General features: G+C 35.5%; 2 protein-coding genes across 2 annotated transcripts in view; both read right to left on the bottom strand.

The window, feature by feature from the left end:
• The window catches only part of LOC114333317 (poly(rC)-binding protein 3), a 754,646-nt gene that overhangs the window by 686,911 nt on the left and 43,173 nt on the right, over positions 1 to 24,562 (bottom strand). The gene's annotated exons all lie outside the window — the stretch shown is intronic.
• On the bottom strand, positions 591 to 1,808 carry LOC126890105 (uncharacterized). Its single transcript, XM_050658953.1, has one exon. It carries the CDS (start codon positions 1,806 to 1,808, stop codon positions 591 to 593), a length of 1,218 nt encoding a protein of 405 aa, XP_050514910.1.

Genomic DNA, 24,562 nt, shown 5'->3' with positions numbered 1-24,562 from the left:
TTGAAAGAGCACATATACATTTTTTTTCAGAGTGGTAAAAACATTTTGCTTCCGATACTGGTAGTGGTGGAAATTCACCTACTTCGACTACAGGTGTAGTAGAGTATTTTCTTATGTAATTCGCTTTTTCCAATCCTTTTACATAGACTATTTCAGCTTTCTCTGTTATTTCCCTTATAATTTTTTTAAACTCGTACAATGGGGTATAACCTTCATTCCAAGAAATGCAGTGATGGTGTTTACTTAACCATGTCACCTGCTGAATTAAATTGGGAGGTAACATTCGTAATGGGAAAGGAGGCTTAAAAATATATACTATAACTTTATCTCCTGAATAACACGCTAATTCTTTACAAATAAACTTATTATTCTCGATTTTAAAACCTTGAATGTCAATAACAAGTTTCATATTTTCAATTGTTTAAGTTTTCGAATAACCTGTTTTAGGGCTTCGTACTGCTGAATTTGATTTTTAAGTTCTTTTAAATGATCTATAAAGTTATTTAACGTGTTTTCATGTGAGCGATACATCGTAAACTAACATTTATAATTGATACTATCAAATAATATACAATTACAACATCTGTTTATTAATACTGCTTTACTATTTTTGTTAGTGGATTGTATGTAAATTCCTTCTCATGTAAAATTAAACAATAAGCAGATACATCAGTTGTTGAAGGTGTATTTGTTTCAAATTCGATACGGAGAACGACGGACCCATTTTGGATCACTTCTTTCTGTCTAGAGCAATCTATATGTATTAGTGGTGTCTTAGTTTTAAAATCTTGCGGGTTAAATATCGGTTGGTTTAAGTTTAAATTATAATAACTTGTCTGAAAACTTCCAAACATCTCATAAATTTGAGCGAATTTGTTAGTGTCAAAATCTATTTGTAAATCATTATAAGGAAATCGTTCAGAATTCAAAAATACCTTTATATTTTTAAGGTCGTTATGATCAAATTTGCTCATATCTTTAGTAATCTTTGATTTTCTCCCTTTCTGAAATGCGATAATGATATGTCTCGGTGTTTCAATGTTAGTACTGGTTTTTACCGCCCACGTATGCCGTGTCGCATTATTTAATGATGGGTATTCAATCATTTGCCACGAACGAAATTTAATTGGTAGCTCAATATTTTTATGAGCTATACTATTTAATCGTAGTTGTTCACGCATGCTTGGGCTAACATGGGCTACATTCCACTGTAATTTTGTAATTTCGACTTTGGGGCGTTCGGTTTCGTCAATACTCACAATTGCATCGACATCATCGTTTGATCGTATTAAAATGAGCTCCTGCTTACAATTCATTATAATTCGTCTGAAGTCTTCAAAAAAACCTGATAATAATCGTAATGGTATGCAAACGTTAAAGTTACCATGAGCGTCCACTATTATTTTTTCATTTTCTGATTTTGGAAACCATCCAGCATTTTGGAATAGAATACTTTCGTTTTCGTTGAGACTTAGATAGTTTTTAATCGTTGATACCAGTCCAACCTCTCGAACAGAATCTATAATAACTCCATTTAATTCATACCGAAGCTCGCGAAATAAAAAGGAAATAGCGTTATTTATAAATTTTAGTTTTGTTGGCTCCTTATCATCATGTGTGAGTAGCTTCCCCTCTATGTCGAGATATGATGTTGAAGGTAACGTGTACGCGTCTAGATCTTGAATGGGAATTCGTATTTCATCGTTATAGTTCAATTTTCCGGGAATATATGGTGAATAGGCGTGAAATTGGTATTCTTGTATAGTCGTGTCATTATAAGGTTGCCCAGTTACATGTAACACCTCCATCACACTAAAACTTTGAAGCCAAGCTTTTTTAATAATAATCGATTAGATGGTGTTAATATTGCAACTGTTTTTTTGAAACTGTTAGATTTTTGCTTTCGGTTGTCTCTTTTATAGTTTTTTATGTAATGTGGTTGTTGGTAAGAAAAGTTTAAAACCATTATAATCGCTGTCGTAAATGTAAATTTAAAGTAATCTCTTCTTGTCGAAAATTAAGTAATTTACCGTTTTGATCAACAATTTTTATACTAATGTTGTTGATCGTCTTAACGCTGATGGGGTAATATAAAATATTTTGAGGTGACTCAACTATTTTATACCCGCTCGGTACGGTAGGGAAAAACTGGTGGATTATATGAACTGGGTTCCCATTTAAATACGAGCCTGAAGCGATATTGCAGTCCACACAGATTGCGTTTGTCACTGAAATATTTACTGGTTCATCAGAAACATGTGTTTTATTTGCTTCCAGTTCTCTTTTCTTGAATCCAAAAATTTTACCTATAGAGTTTTCAGTAGTGAAATATAGTGCACAATTACTTTCAATAGATACTTTAGATGTGTTTTTATCTGGGGTGATATTAATATAAGCAGTTTTATCTCGTTCTTTCATCAACTTCCTTAAAAGCTGAATTATATCTTCTAATTCATATGAGCCTAAGGGGATATTAGCTGTATAAGTGAAATTACGGCGACCAAAGAGAAATACATTATTAGATTCGTCAATGTTGGGTATGGAATTAAAAGAATAAAAGTTTGTTAAACCAACTTCATAATCAAGACTTTCATCCAAGTAGATGGGTGGATTAAAATTATAACTTAAGGTGGAAGACTTCCCGGTCAGGGTAAAGTTGTACGACATATTTGCTAGAGGCTTGTATTGTTTATACTGATCCACAGGACCTACTTATAGTGGTTATATAGAAATTGTAATGCGTATTGACCGCAATTGTATGAATTATGTTGCAACCTTTCATAATTATAATTTATGTTCACAGAACCACCAGTTTTAAAGTATTTGATTACATTGCGTGGTGGTGGCAAATCACCGTAAGAATCAAAGTATATAATGTTATTGTCTTCCTTTGTATAAGCTGTCCAGTGCGTACCTTTTCCACTATTTGAATCCATATTTATAATACCGCTTTCATTTGTTCGAATTTTATTTGGTAACGTATCTCTCATGAAAACACCTCTAAAATGAGGGATTTTTAATAATTTCACATATTTTCTTACATCGACATCTGTTAACGGATGATGGGGGAATATTAGTTTTTTGAATACGGTTTTAGATACATCCCATACCCTTTAGCAGGTTTTAAGTATAACCCTTTACCTCCTTTTTCCATAGCCAGATTATGCCGTTTTTGTTCAACAATTTGTTCACGGTTGGTTTTTGCGTCGTTAATGGCCTTCATAATCGAAGCTGTCCCACCCCCAACAGCCCCTAAAGCCCCGAGTAATGGTAATAATAAAGGTAAAAAACCTCCTTTTTTAGGTGTTTTAATAATACGTTTTTTTAAATTAATTTTTTTTCTTTTTAAGGAACCACCTTTTTTATTTAACCTGCGTCTAAATCTTTTACGTAAACCCATACCTAATTTGCGTTTACCCTTCATCGCCGTTGTAACTAACCAAGCTGCTGTTTTTTCACCAAATGTAGCGTCTTTGGATTTCACCCGATCCCAAGCTTTGTTTTCTAGTAATTTATCAGCTTCGTGTCTTTTACGAAGTTCTTTATGTTGGGAATATGTAATGTCGTGTTCTTTGCAGGCTTCGTCTAATAAATTTATTCCTGAATCACCGCGTGTAAGTCTCTTCTCTAGCTTAGTCCCCGGTCCACAATACGAATAACCTGGGATGTGTACCTCGACTGGTAGCTTATTAATGATAGAATTTAATAATCCGCGACCTCTTCGTTTTACTGCTGGATCTCTACTAATCCTTTTTTGCCTCATTATACTTCCTTTTATATATAATCTGACACCCTATATATACCCACATCATTCGTAGATATAATGAAGATCGAAAAACAACAACTATCTCTCCCTATTACAAACCACGATGTAGTTGTACAGGATAATAAAATAAAAAAACATGGTGGTTTATTTGGTGGTGATTCAAAACGCTGTCTTATTATAGGGCCGAGTGGGTGTGGTAAGACGAATACATTATTATCGTTGATTGTTCATCCTAATGGTTTAAGATTTCAAAACATTTATGTTTATTCCAAATCACTTCATCAACCAAAATACGTATACCTACGTAATCTAATTAAACCGATATCTGAAATTGGGTATGAAGAATATAGTGATTCCACAAACATACCTACTCCAGAAGACATTAAAAACTATTCAATAATAATCTTTGATGATGTAGCTTCTTGCGATCAAAAACTTATTCAAAGTTATTTTTGTTTTGGTAGACATAAACTTACCGATTGTTTTTACTTATCACAAACTTATAGCTCTATACCGAAACAGTTGGTGCGAGATAATGCCAATCTTTTAGTGATTTTCCAACAAGATATGACGAATTTAAAACACATATATGATGACCATGTTAATATTGATATGAGTTTTCAAAAATTTAAAGATTTTAGTTCTTTTTGTTGGAAAGATAACTATGGGTTTGTAGTGATTGATAAGGATTGTTTGTTATCTTCAGGAAAATATCGCAAAGGGTTTGATACTTTCGTACATATATAAAGGAAGAAGTGTGCCTAGTTAGTGTTAGTAAAAATGGATACTCGAATTGTTAAACAGCTGTTAAAAACCCGCCAGGCATTAAAACGTAAATACCGTAGTTTAAAAAGTGATATTACCAAGTCTCAAAGTCAGCTAGAAAAAAATTATCAACCCATAACAAAACCACTCAAGGAGTTGTTATTAAAATTAGAACCTACAAGTAATATAAAACAAGAACCTGTCAACCCTAAATTTGAATCTTCTGTATCTAATTCTCGTCGATTAAGCGCGCCGAATCTTAAAAAATATTACCAACTTTCAGCTTCATCACCAATTAAAGAATCTACTTCATCACCAAATAAAGGTTCTACTTCATCTAACACACATACTAACTTTGGGGAACTCTCTATTGTCCAGCCTAACGCGATCGAAGAAACATTCGAAACAAGTCATGGGGGAGATAGTGCAGAAAATTCAACCTTTACATCACAACATGTAGGAAATAGTAGTGAAGATTTCAATCGATTATATGAAGAAACTCTACTAGAGTTTAACAGTATGATTAATAATCCTGACGTAATGAGGAAATATTATGAAGTATTCACTAACCCTTTACCTCGGCAGTACGTTAAAAATAATATAGAAGATGTAAAAGGTGAATTTGATAATACATTAGGAGTGTATCACGATTTAGCAAACGAAAAATTCTCAATTGGTGATTCGAATATTGAGTTTGAAGGACCGGATATGATTATAAACGATGTTAAGTATATAGGGACTCCAGGTCTCTATGAATTATTATTTAAGGCTAACCCTGTTAGTTTTAAACGTGAAGATGTTAACGAATATGTTGATATTTTACGGAGGACCAATGCTCTTCATAGAGACAATAACCCTGAATTACCAATTAGAAGAATTGAGTCTAAAATAAAAGATAAGTATCATTTTATCATACAACCAGTGTTAGAAACTAGACCACAACCTCCCCGACAAAGGTTGAGTTCTCTACCTTCAGGTCTTGGTGTAACAACTAGACAACGCACTAAAAAACTTACCGGTAAAAAAGGCGGTGCTTTAACATTGAAACGGTTAACTACGAAGCCGACAGAGTATAAATACTTTGACAATTACAATGAAATCATAAAGAGACTTGGACTGCTTGCAGCATCACAATCTTCAGGAAATAACGCTCACGGTAACGAAATCATTTCCATTATTGAGGAACTTCGAGAGGGGGGTATAATTCAATAATGCCTATTAATAAATTTGGGAGCCACTTTCTAACTGATTTAAAGTCTTGTGATAATTCTACAAATCCGTTATATTTTATTTGTGATCCAACTTCTTACCACAGTAAATGTATTATAGCTTTAAGTGGGGAGAAAAAAACAAGTTTGAACAAGGAGTTTTATGTATTAGATAATGGGGGTGTGTCATATATATTTACTGTGGACGGTATAATTGAAACAATACAGCATTACAGTTTTAATGGATTACTTTTAATAAATTCTACACAGTATAAATACGGTCAATTACCTGGTTTACATATAAAAAAAGGTGATAAACTTTCGTTTAAACTTGATACAAGTCCTAACGTTTTTGTTCATATTACCCTTCAGTGCCCGCTGGAAAAAAATGTTTAATTTTAAAGAACAAGTCGTTAAAGAACTGCATAAACCTGCAAGAAAAAACTTTAAACGAAGACATGTTATAATTAAAGGTTTGCATGATTTATGCCAGGCAGATTTAGCTATTATGTCACAATTTGTTAAATACAACAATGGATATAACTATATCCTTATCGTTATAAATACATTTAGTAAATATGTCTGGGCATCACCAGTTAAAAGAAAAACAGGGGCTGAAGTCACCAAATGTATGAAAAAAATTTTATCTCAAATGTCTAAATCCCCTAAACATTTACAAACAGATAATGGAACAGAATTTTATAATTCACAATTTAAACACCTGATGTCATCCTATGGTATAAATCATTACAGCACATATTCTAATTTAAAAGCGAGTATTGCTGAACGTGTGATACGGACTCTTAAGTCGAAGTTGTGGAAACAGTTTAGTCTGCAAGGTTCTTATAAATGGGTTAAAATACTACCGTCTATCGTTGAACAGTATAATAATACCAGACACTCAACTACGGGGGAAATTCCAAGTAAAGTTAATGATCAAAATGCAAAGTATATAACTGCTTACAACTGGTTAAAAACCGTCGATAAACGTAAACCCAAATTTCGAGAAGGGGATTATGTTCGAATAAGTAAATATCGTCACGCGTTTGCTAAATCATACACACCATCTTGGACCACTGAAATATTTAAGATTAAAAAAGTACAGTTTACCAACCCGACCACCTACTTACTTGAGGATTCCAAACAAGAGGAGATTAAGGGAGCTTTTTACACAGAAGAACTTCAAAAAGTTAAATATTCGGATGTATATCTTGTAGAAAAAATATTACAACGCAAAGCTAATCGAGTTTATGTTAAATGGTTAGGTATGGATAAAAGTCACAACTCTTGGATTAGTAAAAATAATGCTATATAAATATAGAGAACGTAACTAAACGGATTTAGTTCACGCTTAAATAATGTCTGGAGCAGGTCTTTTCATTTTACATACCGTTGTGCAGGGAGTACTTTATATTTACCAACCTTATGCTGTGAAAGATATCCATATATGTTTTGATAAAAATGGTATAAAAAATGATAGTTGGCCTTCACAGTGGGTCAACATGAGCCTCTATAAGCTAAATGGGGTGGAACTTAGATTTGCTTACATACCAAGTAACAGTACAGTGTACAAACTACGGTTACCCTTCCCAAATTACTTAAACGATGAAACGGAATGGCGTCAACTATATAGCTGTTCAGGTGATACTCAAGTTGGAAGAGAATATTTATCAAACATTTGTTTATCCTGGTATTTAGTTATTTGTGTTACTTTTTTACTTTTAAATGTGGTTATTAGATATGTTAAACATTTTGTATTTAATAAATTTTATAAATAAAAGACTTTTATGTTTTAATATTTATTTAAACCTGTTATTGTATACATACGTTCTATGATTTAAACTTAAAATCGGGGATATGATTTTTGAAGTTTTTTCAATTCTTTTTTTAAACCTGATTGTATCTATTACAAACATTTCCCAATACCTTTGCCGTGCTTGATGATGTGCATATTTCCAAACTCGTAGAACATGTGTTTTGTTAAGATGTTCATTAAAAGTTACTTTTTTCCCAGTTTGTGTAGACATCTTTCAGAACTTCTGGATACACATACACTAATTCCAAAATATTACTTAAATCTTCAAAGCGAATGTGGGTGCTTGCGTCGACACTTCTTAACACGTTTTCATAAAAATTACCTGTGTTGTTTCGTAATCGTTGATATAGACTCTTCAAATATTCATCGAAACTTCCTTGTTTTAAATGGTTAATATGATGTTGTATAAGCGGTAACACTTCCCATAATTTGCAAATGCTTTCGTACCCCAAATATATATAGGAGTTAGTTTGAGATATTTTTATTACTTTAGCTTCCTGCACCTTTTCAAATTCTACACTATAGTTTTTTCTATCTATAGACACACTATCTCCCACTGTATACAGATAATTTGTAATTACTCCTTGGTAGTATAGTAAATCTTTCCAATCTTCTTCCGTGAATATCACCCGTTGCCCTTGATTACCGCATAGAGTTATCACTGGTATACACTCCGCACCATACTTTATTCCAATAGATACAAATTTACATTTTGATCTATTTAACTGAAAGCTTCTTTCTGCTATTATTACATCTTTTTTATTCTCCACAATATATTTTTGAACGGGTGTGTTACCACTAAAGTTATATTGAGACATGTTTACTCACTCGATAGACAGGTTACCTAACCTTTGATTCTCTACGTCCGTCTAGTTTATAAGTAGAAGGTGTCTGAAAGTGGGAAGTCTCTGTAAGTGAGGGTGGGAGGTATTTGTGGGTAGGAGGTATCTGTGAGGGGGGGTATCGAGATGGTAGGTATCTGTGAGTGTGAGGTATAACCAGTTATTTTTGTGTTGACTATTTATTCGACATCTAATCAAACATTTAGTATCCAACATGGGTTCTTACAGTAAACACTTTCCTGCTATTCCGTTGAGTGCATTTTCTTCTGAAGAATTACGTGATTTTCCTTTACAATATCTTCAGTATATGAAAACATCTGATTTACGAGAAATTGAACATAAACTACCAGATGAAGTGAAAAATGATCCGCATATTCGACAGAAAATTACTCGCTGTTATCATCATTGGCCTTCCACCTGTGATGGGGTGATGTATCCTCCTTCTATAAGTGACTGCTATATTTGTATTTTAAATCTAGTTGAACATAATCCTTTATTAGAGCAAGTGATAACGGATCATTACCTTCGTCGTAAAGATTTTTGTTTATTTAACAAACAAGAGATGGAGCGATTTCCAGCGTGGTACCTTCTGGATCACGTAGATGGGTTCGATTTGCTAGATAAGTGGGATGAACTTCCACCACATATTCGCGGAAATGAAGCTATACAAATGAAACTACCTTGCTGGGAACACTGTTCTACTTCATTATTTAGCAATTACCTACCATACAAATACCAATGTCATAAATGTATCACATAAAAATAAAGTTGTTACTAATTCTTGTTTATTTAATATATTTTACCTTCCCCACCCTTCATTCCTCAATAGTCGTTGACTTCTTAACCGTTTGTTAACTTCTTGACCGGTCGTTGACTTCTTGATCGGTCGCTGTCTTCTTGACCGGTTGTTGACCTGGTCAATGGTGGGAGGTATACAAAATGGTGGGAGGTATAAAGTGGTAGGGTATAATGTGATGGGAGGTGTAATGTGGTGGGGGTATAAAATGGTGGAATGAGAGTTCTGGCCGCACAACCCCCACCCCTTTTTGTACCCCCCACTCCTACCCTGTATACCCCCCACCTAAGGTGGGGGGTATACAAGGTAGGAGTGGGGGGTACAAAAAGGGGTGGGGGTTGTGCGGCCAGAACTCTCATTTGCCCACTAAAGGGTTTAAAGTGTGCGTGAAGTAACAATGTATTTTAAATGGGATTTACGTTTTCGCACTGTTTTTTAGACACTTTCATATAATCAAATATTCTTAACTTTCGCGTTGTCATGGTGATGACAGAATGAGCAATAAATTACAACAAAAATTTTGACAATTTCGTGGTTTGAAAGAAATTGAATTTTTAAATGTCAAAGTTCTAAAAATTGTAGAATAGAAATGAATTCCAGTGACGACGAGTTACAGTTCTTTTATTTGTTTATCGTAGATAAAATATTGTATGAAACTGTGCGTGAAGTACTTTTTGCGAACATATGCGATGTACAGCACTCGCTCCGTTGTCGCTCGTGCTCTAAACATCGCGTGCGTTCGCAAAAAGCATACTTCACGAACTGTTTCACAAATAACTATTTTCTATTTTCATACTAAAATATATGAATTATGATTTTACTACCTGTATCATAATGAACTTCATTAGATTCAGATTTTCATTACGATACAGATTTTTAACCAATAGAATCGCGATTTGGCATTCGCGATGAAGGTATCACACGCGCTGTGACCAATGGCGAGTCAAATACATACGCTTTGACAGTTCTTAATATGTAAACAAACTGTCAAACTGACAAACTACTTAATTTCTTTGCGTTACAAAATTAATTAATTTAAGTATATTTTTTGTTGTGAATGAATATAGAAAAAATCGTGTATACAACTTGCATTTAATTATCATTATGAAACGCGTACTCTATACGATTTTCGTATCCCTCATACTTGCTTCACAATGCCCATCATTAAATGCTCTTTGCATAATATACTAATTGTAATCGACTTTTTTAAAGGCATAATTACTTCTCTAGCGGATTTAAACCCGTATAAATCAAAGAAAATATTTGAAATTGTATATATAATATTTATGTATATATAATAATTAACGTATAAAATATGAATTTTAATTATATTAACTTTTAATCATTTATTAAAAAAATTAAAAAAATATACGTAACAGACGGGTTTCGAAGTCAGGACCTCTCGATCTCCAGTCTACCACTCTGCCACTGAGCTACCACGTATCGAATCGTTAACGTACTTTAAAATGGTATTTAAATGTCATTGCATTAGTCACTTTTTAACCCGCGAGTAGTAGCTCCGTTAGATACAATCTCACATTTTATCCTTTGTCGCGACAACTTGATGAAAAATTTTGCCCATTTGAAAAAAATTCGTAAGTGCCTCGAGGAAGGGTGTAGTAATGCGTAGGTATTTTTTTCTTCTTTTTCTTTTTGTGAAATTTATGGCTTTGGGGAGAGCCAAGTAGCTTTAATAATTTTAGAAATAATATTTCTAACATGGTAGCAAATAAATAAAAATACTATAGAATAAAAATTTGTTGTAAATTCGTATTTAAATTCGTATTGTGAGATGAAATCTAACACGCCACTGTTCACGTTACAGAAGTGAGCGTGACTACTCCCGGTTTAAAATAGTTTGAAATTAAAAAAAAATCGATTTGTCCATATAATAGCAATTAAATATTGCATTGTTAGCTAGTTCTGAGTAATTCTTAAATTTCAGGTGCCTATAAAACATAGAACTATGTTTCAAATGGATTACAAAATTTGTGGAGATAGTGACAAAGAGCAAGTTAAGTATATAAAAACGTTTTCAAATAGGAATACTGGTATTTTAAAAGCGGAAGTGGGAAAAGCTATAAAATAAAACAAACAAGGGAAAGCTCCAGATCCTGACCATATCAGACTGGCTTAAAACCCTTAATTACGGAAATATCTCAGAGCTAACAAACATTTGTAACTACATTTACGAAATGTGAATATTTCCACAAATGTGGTTGGAGTCTTCATTTATCTCACTTAGCTCACTAACTTATCTCACTTAGACTGTTGGCGGACACAGTTGTTGTTGTCATTTTCTAATGAAGGGTTCAATATGTTCCTTTTTAGTAAGAGATCTTTTTCGTCAACACTGTGTTAATATTTTTTAATTTTAAATAAGATTTAGTATGTAAAATAAAAGTTTTTATACCTATAGCCCAGTAAATGACCGTTTTGAAGTGTAATTTTTAGGGTCAACTCCGAATTGCATGAAAATTTGGTTTTAGGTTCCACTTACCCTCCAGTTCAAAATTGAACTTGTGCCTTTGGTTGCTTTTACTTGGGGGGTGAAAGTCACCCCTTCTCGTGGGTGAAAAAACATACGTTTAAGATAAGTCCGGAAATGGATAAACTGACTAATTCTAAGTACCTTTTGTTCTATAGAGTTTTTAACTAAGTTAATACTTTTCGAGTTATTTGCGAGTGAAAATGTGTATTTTTCAGCAAAAAAACCACGTTAGCTCTTTACTATTTACGTTATGTGTATGTTAGTCTGGTCAGATTATCGGAGAATAGGCCATTTGTGGGAACAGTTATTTACCAGTAATTTTATTGCTGGAATCGAATCTTATTATTCTATATATTAATAATATAGTTATGCAAAGTCCTGTCGTATGCTTTTTTCAGATCAATATATACGAAATGAATCTCTTGGTTAACCGCTGTTTTCTTTTCCATGACTTGTGTGATTACAAAAAGGTGGTCAATTGTAGATCTTCCGGCTCTAAATCCTGCTTGTTCTTCTGCCTCCATTTCCTTGTATTCGTCTTCTATTAGGTTTTTTAAGATCCTTCCGTATATCTTCCTGATTGTTAGTGTAACGGAAATACCCTTGTAGTTATCACATTGTTTTCGATCTCCTTTTTTGTATATTGCTGACATATACGATAATTTCCATTCTTGTGGGACTTATTTGTTGTCGATGCATCTTTGTAGTAGTTTCCTTATGTGCTCATAAAGTCTTGGAGTTCCGTTTTTTATTAGCTCGGCTGGAATCCCCCAGGTCCTGGTGCTTTACCGTTTTTTAGTTCGGTATATACTGTAGCGTGATTAGTGTAATTACTTCTAATTACAATAAAACTAGCGGTTCGTAATTTATATACGACTTTATTTATATAAGTTACAGACGAATTTATCTTATACACTAAACTTATTTACAAAATATGCCCGTATTTATACCCAGTTGTTATTCTGGAACAATCGACTCCCATCTCGAGCTATCGGCTTGTTCCGCCTACGTGACGTACCTTCCAGAATTCTCCGGCGAGGCCTAGCACATCCGATTACGTCATTCTCGAGGTGTTTACTGTTATACGGGGATCGGCCAAGATTTCTCTTCCGCTACACTGCTCCCCTCTTAAGATCTGAGCGTCTCGATCAGCAACTCTAAATGAAGGCCCAGGATGGCGGAATCTACACGACTCTCCAGCTCTGCATACACCCTTCAAGAAGAAATAACAGTCTACTGTCTTTGAAGGGTACGACATCTTCGGGTTCATGCAACACACAGTGATTTGTACACCAGTTCCTCTGAAGACCACTTCAAGCATGCTTCTCACAATCTTCCAATCCAGATTTTCTACTGCATGGCCTATTTTTGGTAAAGCCAAATTTTTGATGTCATAATTACACACGATTTTCTTCAAATTAGTTAGAGCACGCCATATGTTCTCGTAGCTTGGCGTGTCCGTATAAGACTTTCTGGTCACCATATACAGCAAAGATCGAGGACCATCTTCCAATCGCAGTACTCTTCCAATTTTAGGCTGCTGATTTCTTAACTCGTCCAGGCGGCCGAACTTTCTATTGAATACGGACGATATTCCTTTAGTCATCTCGAGGTCGTGGGCAACACAGTGGGCCAGAGAGACGTTTTCTGGAACACCAAACAGATCTTGCTGAACTTCTGTGGTCACGCCGAATCTAGCACTCTTTCTCGCTGCGTAATTTGACATAAATTGATTAAAACTTGGCTGTGCGACATCTTTCATCTCCTGTTGGAGGACTCGTGCTTCTTCTGTTTCATTTGAGCCAGCATATGGTGCAAGACGATTTATGTGAATAACTTTTGGTTTACCGTTTGGCAACTTCTTAATTCTATATATTACGTCATTTATTTTCTTCTTAACTTCATATGGACCTTCCCATTGTCTTTGCAGTTTAGGACATAAGCCTCGACGACGTTGCGGATTATAAAGCCAGACAAGATCACCTACTTCGAAGCTTTCATTCTTGCATCGAGAATCATATTGATCTTTCATTCTGTCACTGGCTATCTGGATGTGTTGTCGGGCAAGTTCATGAATGTTGTTCATTCGTAATTTCAGGCGGTCAACGTAGTCTTCGCCTGCAACATGTTCCTCGGAAGGTCCGCAGCCAAACTCTAGGTCGCAGGGCAACCGAACTTCACGACCCAACATCAGGCAGGTTGGTGTTTGACCTGTAGTTTCATTTACGGCCGAGCGGTAGGCCATCAGGAATAAATGAATGTGTTGGTCCCAATCTCGCTGATGTTCAGATACAACTTTGGACAAGTGTTTACCCATCGTTCGGTTCATCCTCTCGACCATCCCATCTGATTGAGGATGCAGGGGTGTTGTTCTGGTCTTATTGGCACCAATCAATTTACAAACGTTTTGGAAAAAAGCTGACTCAAAGTTTCGCCCTTGGTCGGAGTGGATCTCCAAGGGAACACCAAATCGGCTAAAGAATTCTTTAACAAGTACCTCTGCAACGGTAGCAGCTTCTTGATTTGGTAATGCATAGGCCTCAGTCCATTTTGTAAAATAATCCATGGCTACCAGTATGTATTTATTTCCAGCATCGGTTTCTGGAAATGGACCTGCAATGTCGATAGCTACTCTTTCCATAGGACTTCCAACATTGTACTGTCTCATGGGTGCTCTCTTTTTACCAACCGGACCATTACCGGATGCACACAGTTCACATTTTCGGCACCATCTTCTTACATCATCTTTACAGTTCACCCAATAGAACCGTTCTCGAACCTTTTGCAGAGTCTTCGTAATACCAAAGTGTCCACCTGATGTACCGTCATGCAACTGACGCAATACTTCTGACACTTTACTTTTAGGTACAATTAACTGAAGCTTAGATTCTGTACCATCATCGTTCTCAAAGGTTCGGTACAGAAGATCATCTTTTAGTACCAGGCAATTCCATTGGCTCCAGTAGGCCTTGACTTCTGGACTACATGCACTAATGTTCTGCCAACTAGGTCTCTCACCTTGCCGCATCCAATCCAATACTCTTTTTATACATGGATCATCTTCTTGGGCGTCTTGTAACTGTTGGGGCTGCCATTGCTCATTAATTACGGTGGTTCGTCTCACGGGGCAAAATCGTTCCTCTAATTTGGCACAGTGATTACAATTCGCACTGCATGGTCGTCTCGAAAGGGCATCAGCATTTGAGTGAACTCTTCCGGCCCTGTGTTCTATCTCGTAATCATATTCTTGTAATCGTTCTAACCATCTTGCCATCTGGCCCTCTGGATTACGGAATTGTATGAGCCATTTTAGAGCAGCGTGATCGGTGCGAAGAAGGAACTTTCTGCCATACAAGTATTTATGGAAATATTCGCAAGCCTTCACTACACCCAGCAGTTCTCTTCTGGTAACGCAATAGTTTCTTTCCGGTTTCGACAGGACTTTGCTGAAATAAGCGATGACTTTTTCCTGTCCGTCCTGGATTTGGGAGAGAACAGCTCCTATAGCACTGTTGCTAGCATCGGTATCCAAAATAAATTTTCCTGCCTGTCCCGGGTAGCTTAATATCGGTGCACTGATCAGAGCCATTTGTAGTTGTTCGAAAGCTTTTTGGCACTCTTCACTCCATGTATATTCTTTGCCCTCCTCCGTCAACTTTGTTAGGGACTTGGAGATATTGGCAAATCCTTTGACAAATCGTCGGTAATATGTACATAGGCCAAGGAAACTTCTAATTTCATGTTTATCTTTTGGTACTGGCCAATCTTTAATTGCATCAATCTTTTCAGGATCAGCTGTTACACCATTACTCGATACAATATGTCCTAAGTACTTAACTTCTCGTCGAAACATGTGACATTTCTTCGGACTTAACTTCAAGTTCGCTGCCCTCAATCGTTGAAAGACGTCTATTAGATTCTTGGCATGTTCATCAAAGGACCTTCCAACCACAATTACATCATCCAAGTAAACCAGGCATGTTTTCCATGTTAGACCTCTTAAAACGGCCTCCATTAATCTTTCAAATGTGGCAGGGGCATTACATAAACCAAACGGCATAGCCGTGAACTGCCAAAGCCCTGATCCTATCGAAAATGCGGTTTTCTCCCGATCGGCTGGCTCCATGTCTACTTGCCAATATCCACTTTTTAAATCGAGTGTGGAAAACCAACGAGAACCGGAGAGAGTATCCAATGTATCGTCTATTCTGGGCAAAGGATAACTATCTTTTTTTGTTACCGCATTGAGCTGGCGGTAGTCGATACAAAAACGCGTTGAACCATCTTTCTTCTTTACCAGAACTACTGGTGATGTCCATGGACTGTTCGATGGTTCAATTACTCCTTGTTTGTCCATATCCTTGATAATCTCTTCGGCCTCATCTCTTTTCGCAAATGGAAGTCGTCTAGGCCGTTGTCTGATTGGCTGAGCGTCTCCGGTATTTATTTTATGCGTTACTATGCTTGTTTTGCCCTTATCCTTCTTATCAATAGCAAAAACATCTTGATACTCTATCAGCATAGACCTTACTTTTTCCGTTCGTTCATAGTCAAGGTCTTGGCATCTTTCAATGATCATCTCGACAAGGTCTTTTGGATACTTTGACTTTGATGATTTCTCATTGGTATTCATAGAGCAAATTGAAGCCACGGGAACACACTGTCCGATCAAAGCTCCTCTACTTAACTTAATAGCAGTTTCCCTTAAATTCATAACTCTTACAGGGATGACATCTCGAACTTTTACCAAAGTTTTCGCCGTTAGGAACTCGACATTTTCTACATCTTCGACCATCCTTAAACTTCCCTCTCGGCAGTGTCCATCAAGCATGGTCATCAGAATTTTCTCACTATTACCGGGTATGGTTACGTCGCATGTAGTTAGTAAGCGGATGACATCTTCTTTGTCGTCGTGAAAGGGCAACTCTTCACCGTTGATCCTGAGAACTCCATTTTGAACATCCAATATTGCCCCCACTTTTCGTAGTACGTCCATCCCCAATATGAACTCGTCGGAGATCTCGGCAATTAATACTTGATGTTCAACTGTGGTCTGGCCAATGGATACTGACATATTAGCCTCGCCATATGTATTAATTAGCTCACCCGTTGCTGTTCTAAGCTTTACTGTTGCAGGTGATAATTTATTATGGTCTCGTACTACATCTGGACGTGCGATAGTTCTCGTTGCACCTTGTAACAACTAGCTGATGATTTTCTGTTGGAGTGAATGAAAAGGGAGTGGTAAACTCCAACAGAAGTAGTAAAAAGAAGAAGGTCTACTTAATGTAGCCAAAGGACAAAAATGTGTGGCTTCTCCGTTGAAGAAGCTGGAGTAACTAAAATACAACTTTGTAGTAGTATTTGTATGGAAGGATGCCAAGACAAAGAATATCGAATTGATACAGGACTAGAGATGAGAAATCATTAACAGATAGATATAACTTGAATGGCTAGCTAAATATGTATGAGAAGGGCCACTTGACACTCAAGGAAGGATTCGGCCAATTTGCACGGCTATTTTTGGCCAGACAATAGATTAAAGGAAGTGACAATGATGGCTCGAAAAGAAGATATGAAGATAATGTTCAGAAAATAGATAGAGTAAATATAATAATATACTGAAAATAGAATGAATTTTTGGGCGCCAGAAGAAGGATAACTAGGTTAACGCTCTTCCAGGTATTCTACGCTGCTATAGAGTATGTTAAGTTTGTAGTACAAGTATGTGAAAAGTTATTAAAGATTATTAAATTATAAAATATACTACTAAAAATAAAGGAGTAATAAGAAAAAAAAAATCACAATAAATGTATATTTATTGAATGTAACTACTAGATCTTTTTAACAATCTCTGAGTTAGGACAAGTAACTAGTGTGTAACTCTAACATGACAGGAAAAAGTGATACTAGTGAAAGTCAATTACAAAATCATCATACAACTATGATCTAAGAATACTCTTTATAAGGTTAGAAAAACTGACTACGGGTACCTCTAATACAGGAAGTACAACTTACAACTAGGTTAGTAGAACCCTCACCAAATAATAATTGTACGTTTATAATACGTACACCTTAATTAAATACTACCTGATACTATATATAACATATAAATACCTCACTGTGAGTGGGACAGGCACAAGCCTTATTGAATAAATAAACCTACGAGTGGATACACAGATCCTTTTCCTAACTCGTGGTTTATAATAGTAATAATAACAAGTGAAACCAAAAACTAATCTGAGGGATTAGAATCCAGAAGTTCATATGAATTTAATAAATTAAAGTTAAAGTTAAATAAAGTTAATAAGTTAAAGTTAAGTAAAGTTAATAAGTTCAAGTTAAATAAAGTTAATAATTACAATTTTGACTAATATGTGAAGTTAATTTTTAAAAATTTAATTAAACATATACTAAAATAATGGAATGAGTTTAAATAATTATACAAAAGTGGAACACAGCCTAAAAATAATCAAGATAAGAGTACCGACTACTATTATCAGGGAAAATATCTGAGCTCAGAAATTTATACCTTTATAGATTGCAGAGTGTTGGAGAACGCTATCAATTAAATATTATGTTGTAAAGAAAAAAAAACCTATAAAAAATATAAAGCAGGAAAAATGTGTGTGCAATTGAACTATAAAAAAAAATGTACTAAATATCACAAAACCAGTCTGTCTTTAATAAGAGCACAGTAAATGTTCCCAAACAAACCACTCTTTCCTAATCTTGAAGTTGATGTAATGAGCACCCAAGGGTGCTAACTCTCGCTAGCAGCTGTCCTGCTGGAGGTACAGGAGAGGAAGACTGGTAGAAAGCAGCTGAAGGTACTCAAAACTGTTGGAAAGCAGCTGGAGGTACTCAAAAAAAAGAAAATGTGGAAATAATCCAGGCTGGTCGCCTATTGATTGTTTCTCTCTGTGTGGTCTGGCCTTGGTGTTGTTGTAGGGTGGCTTTAAGATTTCATGGTAGGTGCTAAAAAAAACACAGTGTGGTGTTACTACCAATCTACCAATGTCAAAAAAAAGAAGCAAGAGATACGAGGAGGTGTTTTTATTCCTATGGGAATAAGAAGAAATAGGTCATTAAGTCCAAAAACTTGAATGACTAGACAGCTTGACCTTTTATCAGGTTGCTATCAGATGACCTTGGTCAAATAACACAAGTAATTTCCAATTGAAATACAAAATATAATTACTGTGAAAGAATATTTTATTATAATATATACACCGGTATATAGATATATTATACAAGGATGAAATATAGTAAGACTAAGCGATGGATACTTATTTGATCATCGTTCAAAAGATAGGAGTTCTGTAGACTTGAAAGGAATATAAAAAATGGAGTTTAAATTAGCTCTATTTTCCAACTGGAAGCACAAATTAACAACGAATATTGAATTATCTCTAGATGAGTTTGATCCATGAAAATAAAACATAAAAACCATGAAAATAGACTATGTGAAACTTAGTTAGCAAATGTCAAGGACTTCCAAAATGGCTGAATAAAATACTTAATAAAATGTGTATTTACCGGGGTAGAACTCATTGGATATAGTATGCTCTAAAATTCTTCAAATCCACTGCTGCTGGATAACTTCACTATACTTTTATTGTAATATTTAATCAATTTGGAACTGAGAATTAGAGGTGAATAATTGAGTCTAATGACCCCGCACACTACGATTCAGACCGAACACTCGAGAAACAATGGCAATCCAAGGCTCACGTTCACAGCTGAATCCTTCGTACCCCTCTACTAAGCATTGGCTGTCAAAGTGGGGAAACCAATGTTGCCACGTTTTAAATGTGACGTCATCAAGCATTTAAAAATTCTGAGATGGGTTTAAGTTCTATTTGAATAAACATTGAAAGAAAATAATTCTGAAAATAATTAAATAATATTTTGGATAGTTAAATAATATCTTCCCATCAATAATCGATTCTATAAGGGGCGGAACGTCACATTCCCTTTCAACCACCAGAAAAAAAATTTTATTTAAAAATTTTTTTTTTTTTTTCAAAATATTAAACTAGAGTAGTAGTGCTTAGTGTATCATTCCCCGTTGATTCGCAAGATTACAAATAATCACCACTAATAATCAAGGGAAAGTAGGATGGTCACTGCAGCAAATACCGGAAATTGCAAAATATGACCCGAAGTCCTAGTAAAAGTGCTAAAGATGAGACATAATTTATAATGACAAATAAGTGTCGAATTGGCAGTAAATCCAAAGTTGAACTATCCATGGACATCAGATTTATAAGGAGTATATCCAAGGACGAACAACCAGGCAAAGGTGAGAGCCAATTCATACCATAACGCAAGTACATATACTAAAGTCACCAATGAAATCAATAACTATAATAAGTGAAGAATCAAACACTCAATCCTAAATTGAACTAGCAATGGACACCAGATTCGTAATAGTATATCCAGAGAAGAACAACTAGGAATATTTATAGAATAATTTTCACCAATACCAACTAATATAAATAGTGAACATACCAAAGGAATGCAAACACATTAACCAAAATAAATGTGGAATCAGACACTCAATCCAAAGTCAGACTATCAATGGACAACAGATTCACAAAAGCATATCCAATGAAGAACGACCAGGAAGATTTATGGACCAATTCACATCCATACTAAATCATATAAATGAATTAGGTCTACGTACACCCACATCCGGTAATACGAACCTATACAACCAAATAAACAAAATAAGTGAAGAATCGGACACTTAATCCAAAATCGGACTAGCAATGGACACCAGATTTATAGGAGCATATCCAAAGAAGAACGATCAGGAAGATTTATGGACCAATTCTCACTAATACTAAATAACTAACTAAATTAGCTCTAGATCTACCCTCATCCGGTAATATGAGCCTATCGAAACTAAATAGTAAAAATAAAGGATGAACTTATAAGTTCTATGACTCCATGGTAAATACAAAATATGACGGGAACGAGCTCCCAATCTTTTATAAGACTGTATATTCATGTGAACATACATAGGATTATCCAGGAGATATTCCTGAATCTAAGCAACAATTAATGCCTAAGGAAAGAAGAGGGAATCTACTAAAAAGAAAATCAATAATTTGTCCCAGTGGGTTAATCACTAACATTACGACTCTACGTCTATGGAAAGTCAAGCATCAATATACTATGAACTAAGAGACATAAAATAAGCAAACTAGACTTCCCTATTATCGTGTGAAAATGTGCCTGGAATATTTGGAACAATTGCACAAGAATGGTTAGGAAGTGTTGTACACCATTTCCCAACCAGAAATATTATCATGGATAAACATCTGCCTACTCTGACAAGAAAGACATGGATTACGAAATCGGATAGCAGTGATCAGTTGCTGAACTTCGAACCCACGTATTCACCAACTTTGAGCATTAACAGACTAGTTCATAAGAAGAAATATGAAGGACTCAAGAATTCATTTATAAATCAAAATTCCAAATTCATTCCAGAATCATCCTGTGGAGGAAGTAAGAATCCGAATTAATATAAAGTATTTAAGGTACCTGTGACAAATATCAATAAAGTAACCCAATAACAAATTAACAACCACAACTTCTTTCCAATATGGCAAATCCAATGACATGATATAAAAACAATAAGAAAAAAATAATAGGTATGTAATCAAATATCCAAGATATAACACATAATCTAAGATATGGTAGTGTAACATAGTTCCATCTATATTAAGCAAGAATACTTGTATGAGCCCACACATCCAAATATCTTAATATATAATAATCAACAGCCCTTTTATTCTGAGAGGTTGAGTACAAAACTAAGAGTACAAGTGGAGGTTATTAACTTGGTAATACTACTGGCTGGATTAGTATTTGAGAATATTTGTCGATAATGACTCAAATGCAATCTATAATACAAAAAAAAAATAATAATAAACTCATACAAGCGGTATTACACAAGAATTCGGTACCTAATAACTAATACGTGAGAAATCATCAAGCCATGCCGAAGGATAAAAATTGCTATGGTCAGGCATTATCTGGTGATTAACAATTTAAACTAAAATACTATACCATAATAAAACTAATTAAAGGCAAACACAGGAAGATATTAGCTTAAACAACCCTGTTAAGCTAATCTTCTTCCGATGAAGTTGAAGAATCCACATCGTCCATGGTGTTGTCAGGCAGTAAATCCTTTACATGAAATTGACCAATTCGCTTATTAGTCGAATTGTCCTTTAATTCATAAATCAAAGGAGATATTACCCTTGAGACAGTACATGGGACATATTTCTGGCAAAACTTTGCAGAAATGGCATCACCCTTATTGGATTTGACAAAATTGCGCTTTAAGACTCGATCACCAACAAAGAATCGCAGATCTCGTTTCCTCAAATTATAGTGCTGCTGGTTCCTTAGGTAAGAAGTTTTTAACTTCTTCCTAATGTCTGCGAAAATATGAGGTAACGTCTGGAGATCATCTAAGCGATGAAGTTTCTCAGATATTTGAGGAAGATTTTCGGAATTGTCTGAAATTACACCAAAATAATCACCTGATAAAGCCACATTCCTACCAAAATTCAAATATGCTGGAGAGCACTGGGTAACTTCATGGACAGAAGTCCTTATGGCTTGAGCTATGGAATGAATATATTGATCCCAAGCTCTGTGATCAGGGTAAGTATAGGACCTTAGAGCTGTGACAATACTGCGATTTACTCTCTCAGTATGATTTGCTTGTGGATGGTAGGCAGCATTATAAAAGGTCTTTTGAACCTTATATTTAGCTAGAAGATCTTTAAAGGCCTTCGATACAAACTGAGGACCGTTGTCACATGACACAATTTGAGGAACACCATACACCAAAAAGACTTGTTCCTCCAAATATTTTAAAATTGCTGGAGTTGTGGCCTGGCGAAGGGGACAAATTAAAGGAAATTTAGTGAAATAATCCACAACTACCAGGCAATAGGTATTACCCTTGTAACTCCGAGGATAAGGTCCAATGAGATCCATTGAGATCATCTGCCAAGGAAAATTTATGTTCCTGAAGGAACCCATAAGTCCAGCCTGTGGTAGGTTACTTGGTTTACAAGTAGCACAAACCATGCATTTAGAAATGTACCTTTTTATAGACTTCCGCATACCAGGCCAATAATATAATTCGGCAATACGGTGATAAGTCTTATAAAAACCAAAATGACCCGCCGTAACTTCATCATGAAACATATGCAGAATATTTTCCCTATTTGGCGTAGGTACAACTATTTTCCACTCCGACATATTGGATAAGGACTCTATCGGACTTAAGATGTGTTTGTACAGAATATTATTCTCTACCTTAAAATCAGGATATTTTTGTGGGTCTTGAGTAACCCTATCAATCATATTCTGATACCACATATCAGGACTTAAAGAGGACAGATCTAGGACATTAATATCATGGACACGTGAAAGAGCATCTGCGACCACTACCCCGTTTGCCTTTCTATGGACAATCTTATATGAATAGGCAGCCAGTTTGCATATCCATCGAGAAAGCCTCTGTGAAGGGTTTTTCATACTATGAAGCCATACTAAGGAACTATGATCAGTAATTATAGTGAAATTACGACCTTCCAGATAATAACGAAAAGCTTCTAACCCATGGATGATAGCTAAGAGTTCTTTCTCCGTAGTTGAATAGTTTTTCTGGGCCTTGTTCAACTTCTTACTAGTGTACGCTATGGGGTGTTCGGAGCCATCTTTCAACTGAAATAATACGCCTCCAGAAGCTGTATTAGAGCAATCTGTCATTAGATAAAAATGCTCATCAAAATTAGGTGACATCATAACCGGAGCGCTCGTTAAAGCATCTTTAACGCGCCTAAAAGCTTCGTCAGCCTCAGGAGTCCAAGTAATGGTCTGTCCCTTTTTCCTGTTCTTCAAAAGATCAGTAAGAGGTGACAACAAAGTAGAGTAGGACGGTACAAATCGCCGATAATAGCCACACATTCCCAATATCCTACGGACTTGGGTGGTGGTCTTTGGTATAGGAAAATTTTTGATAGCAACTATTTTCTCAGGATCAGTCCTCAGCCCCTGGTTATCCACAACATAACCCAAGAACTTAAGACTAGGGCGACAAAACTGACATTTATCCAGATTGACCGTTAGATTAGCTTCCTTAAGACGTAAAAATAACTTATCTAAAATTTCCATATGAAGGGAAAAATCAGGAGTGACAACCAAAATATCGTCTAAATAATAGAAAACATAGGGCTCTAACGGTGGACCAATGACTAAATCCATCAGACGACACATTGTCTGAGGAGCAGAAACAAGACCGAAAGGCATGGTGACAAACTGGAATAATCCTTTACCACTGACAGCAAAAGCAGTATACTTCTTGCTCTCTTCACTCAGTGGGATCTGTAGGAAGGCCTTAGACAAATCAATAGAAGAGATGTATTTGGCATTCTGAAGTTTGCTCAAAATCACATCTATTCTGGGGATAGGATAAGCATCCCTGTTAGTTGTGATACTGTTTAGTTTTCGACCGTCAAAGCAGATCCTGAAGGATCCATCCTTCTTCTTCGTTAACCAGAGCGGAGAACAGTAGGACGATGTTGAAGGTTCTATGATATTTAAAGCAAGCATCGAATCTACTTCCTTTTCTAAATCTGCCTGCCAGGCTTGAGGTATGGGGTACTGATATAATCTGAAAGGAGTGGGATTTCCCACTTCGATAGTGTGAGAGATTAACGACGTACGACCTAGTTTGTCTTTTGAAGAAAGAGTAGTAAATTTAGAGATCATACTCTCTAATTGCCTTTGTTCAGAGCTTGATAAACTAGCAAAATCGTGAATAGCACTAAGGGTAGATA

Source organism: Diabrotica virgifera, chromosome 8, assembly GCF_917563875.1.
Source record: "Diabrotica virgifera virgifera chromosome 8, PGI_DIABVI_V3a".
Taxonomy (NCBI): Eukaryota; Metazoa; Arthropoda; class Insecta; order Coleoptera; family Chrysomelidae; genus Diabrotica; species Diabrotica virgifera.
Note: the sequence above shows the minus strand (reverse complement) of the source record. Positions and strands in the feature narration are given on the sequence as shown.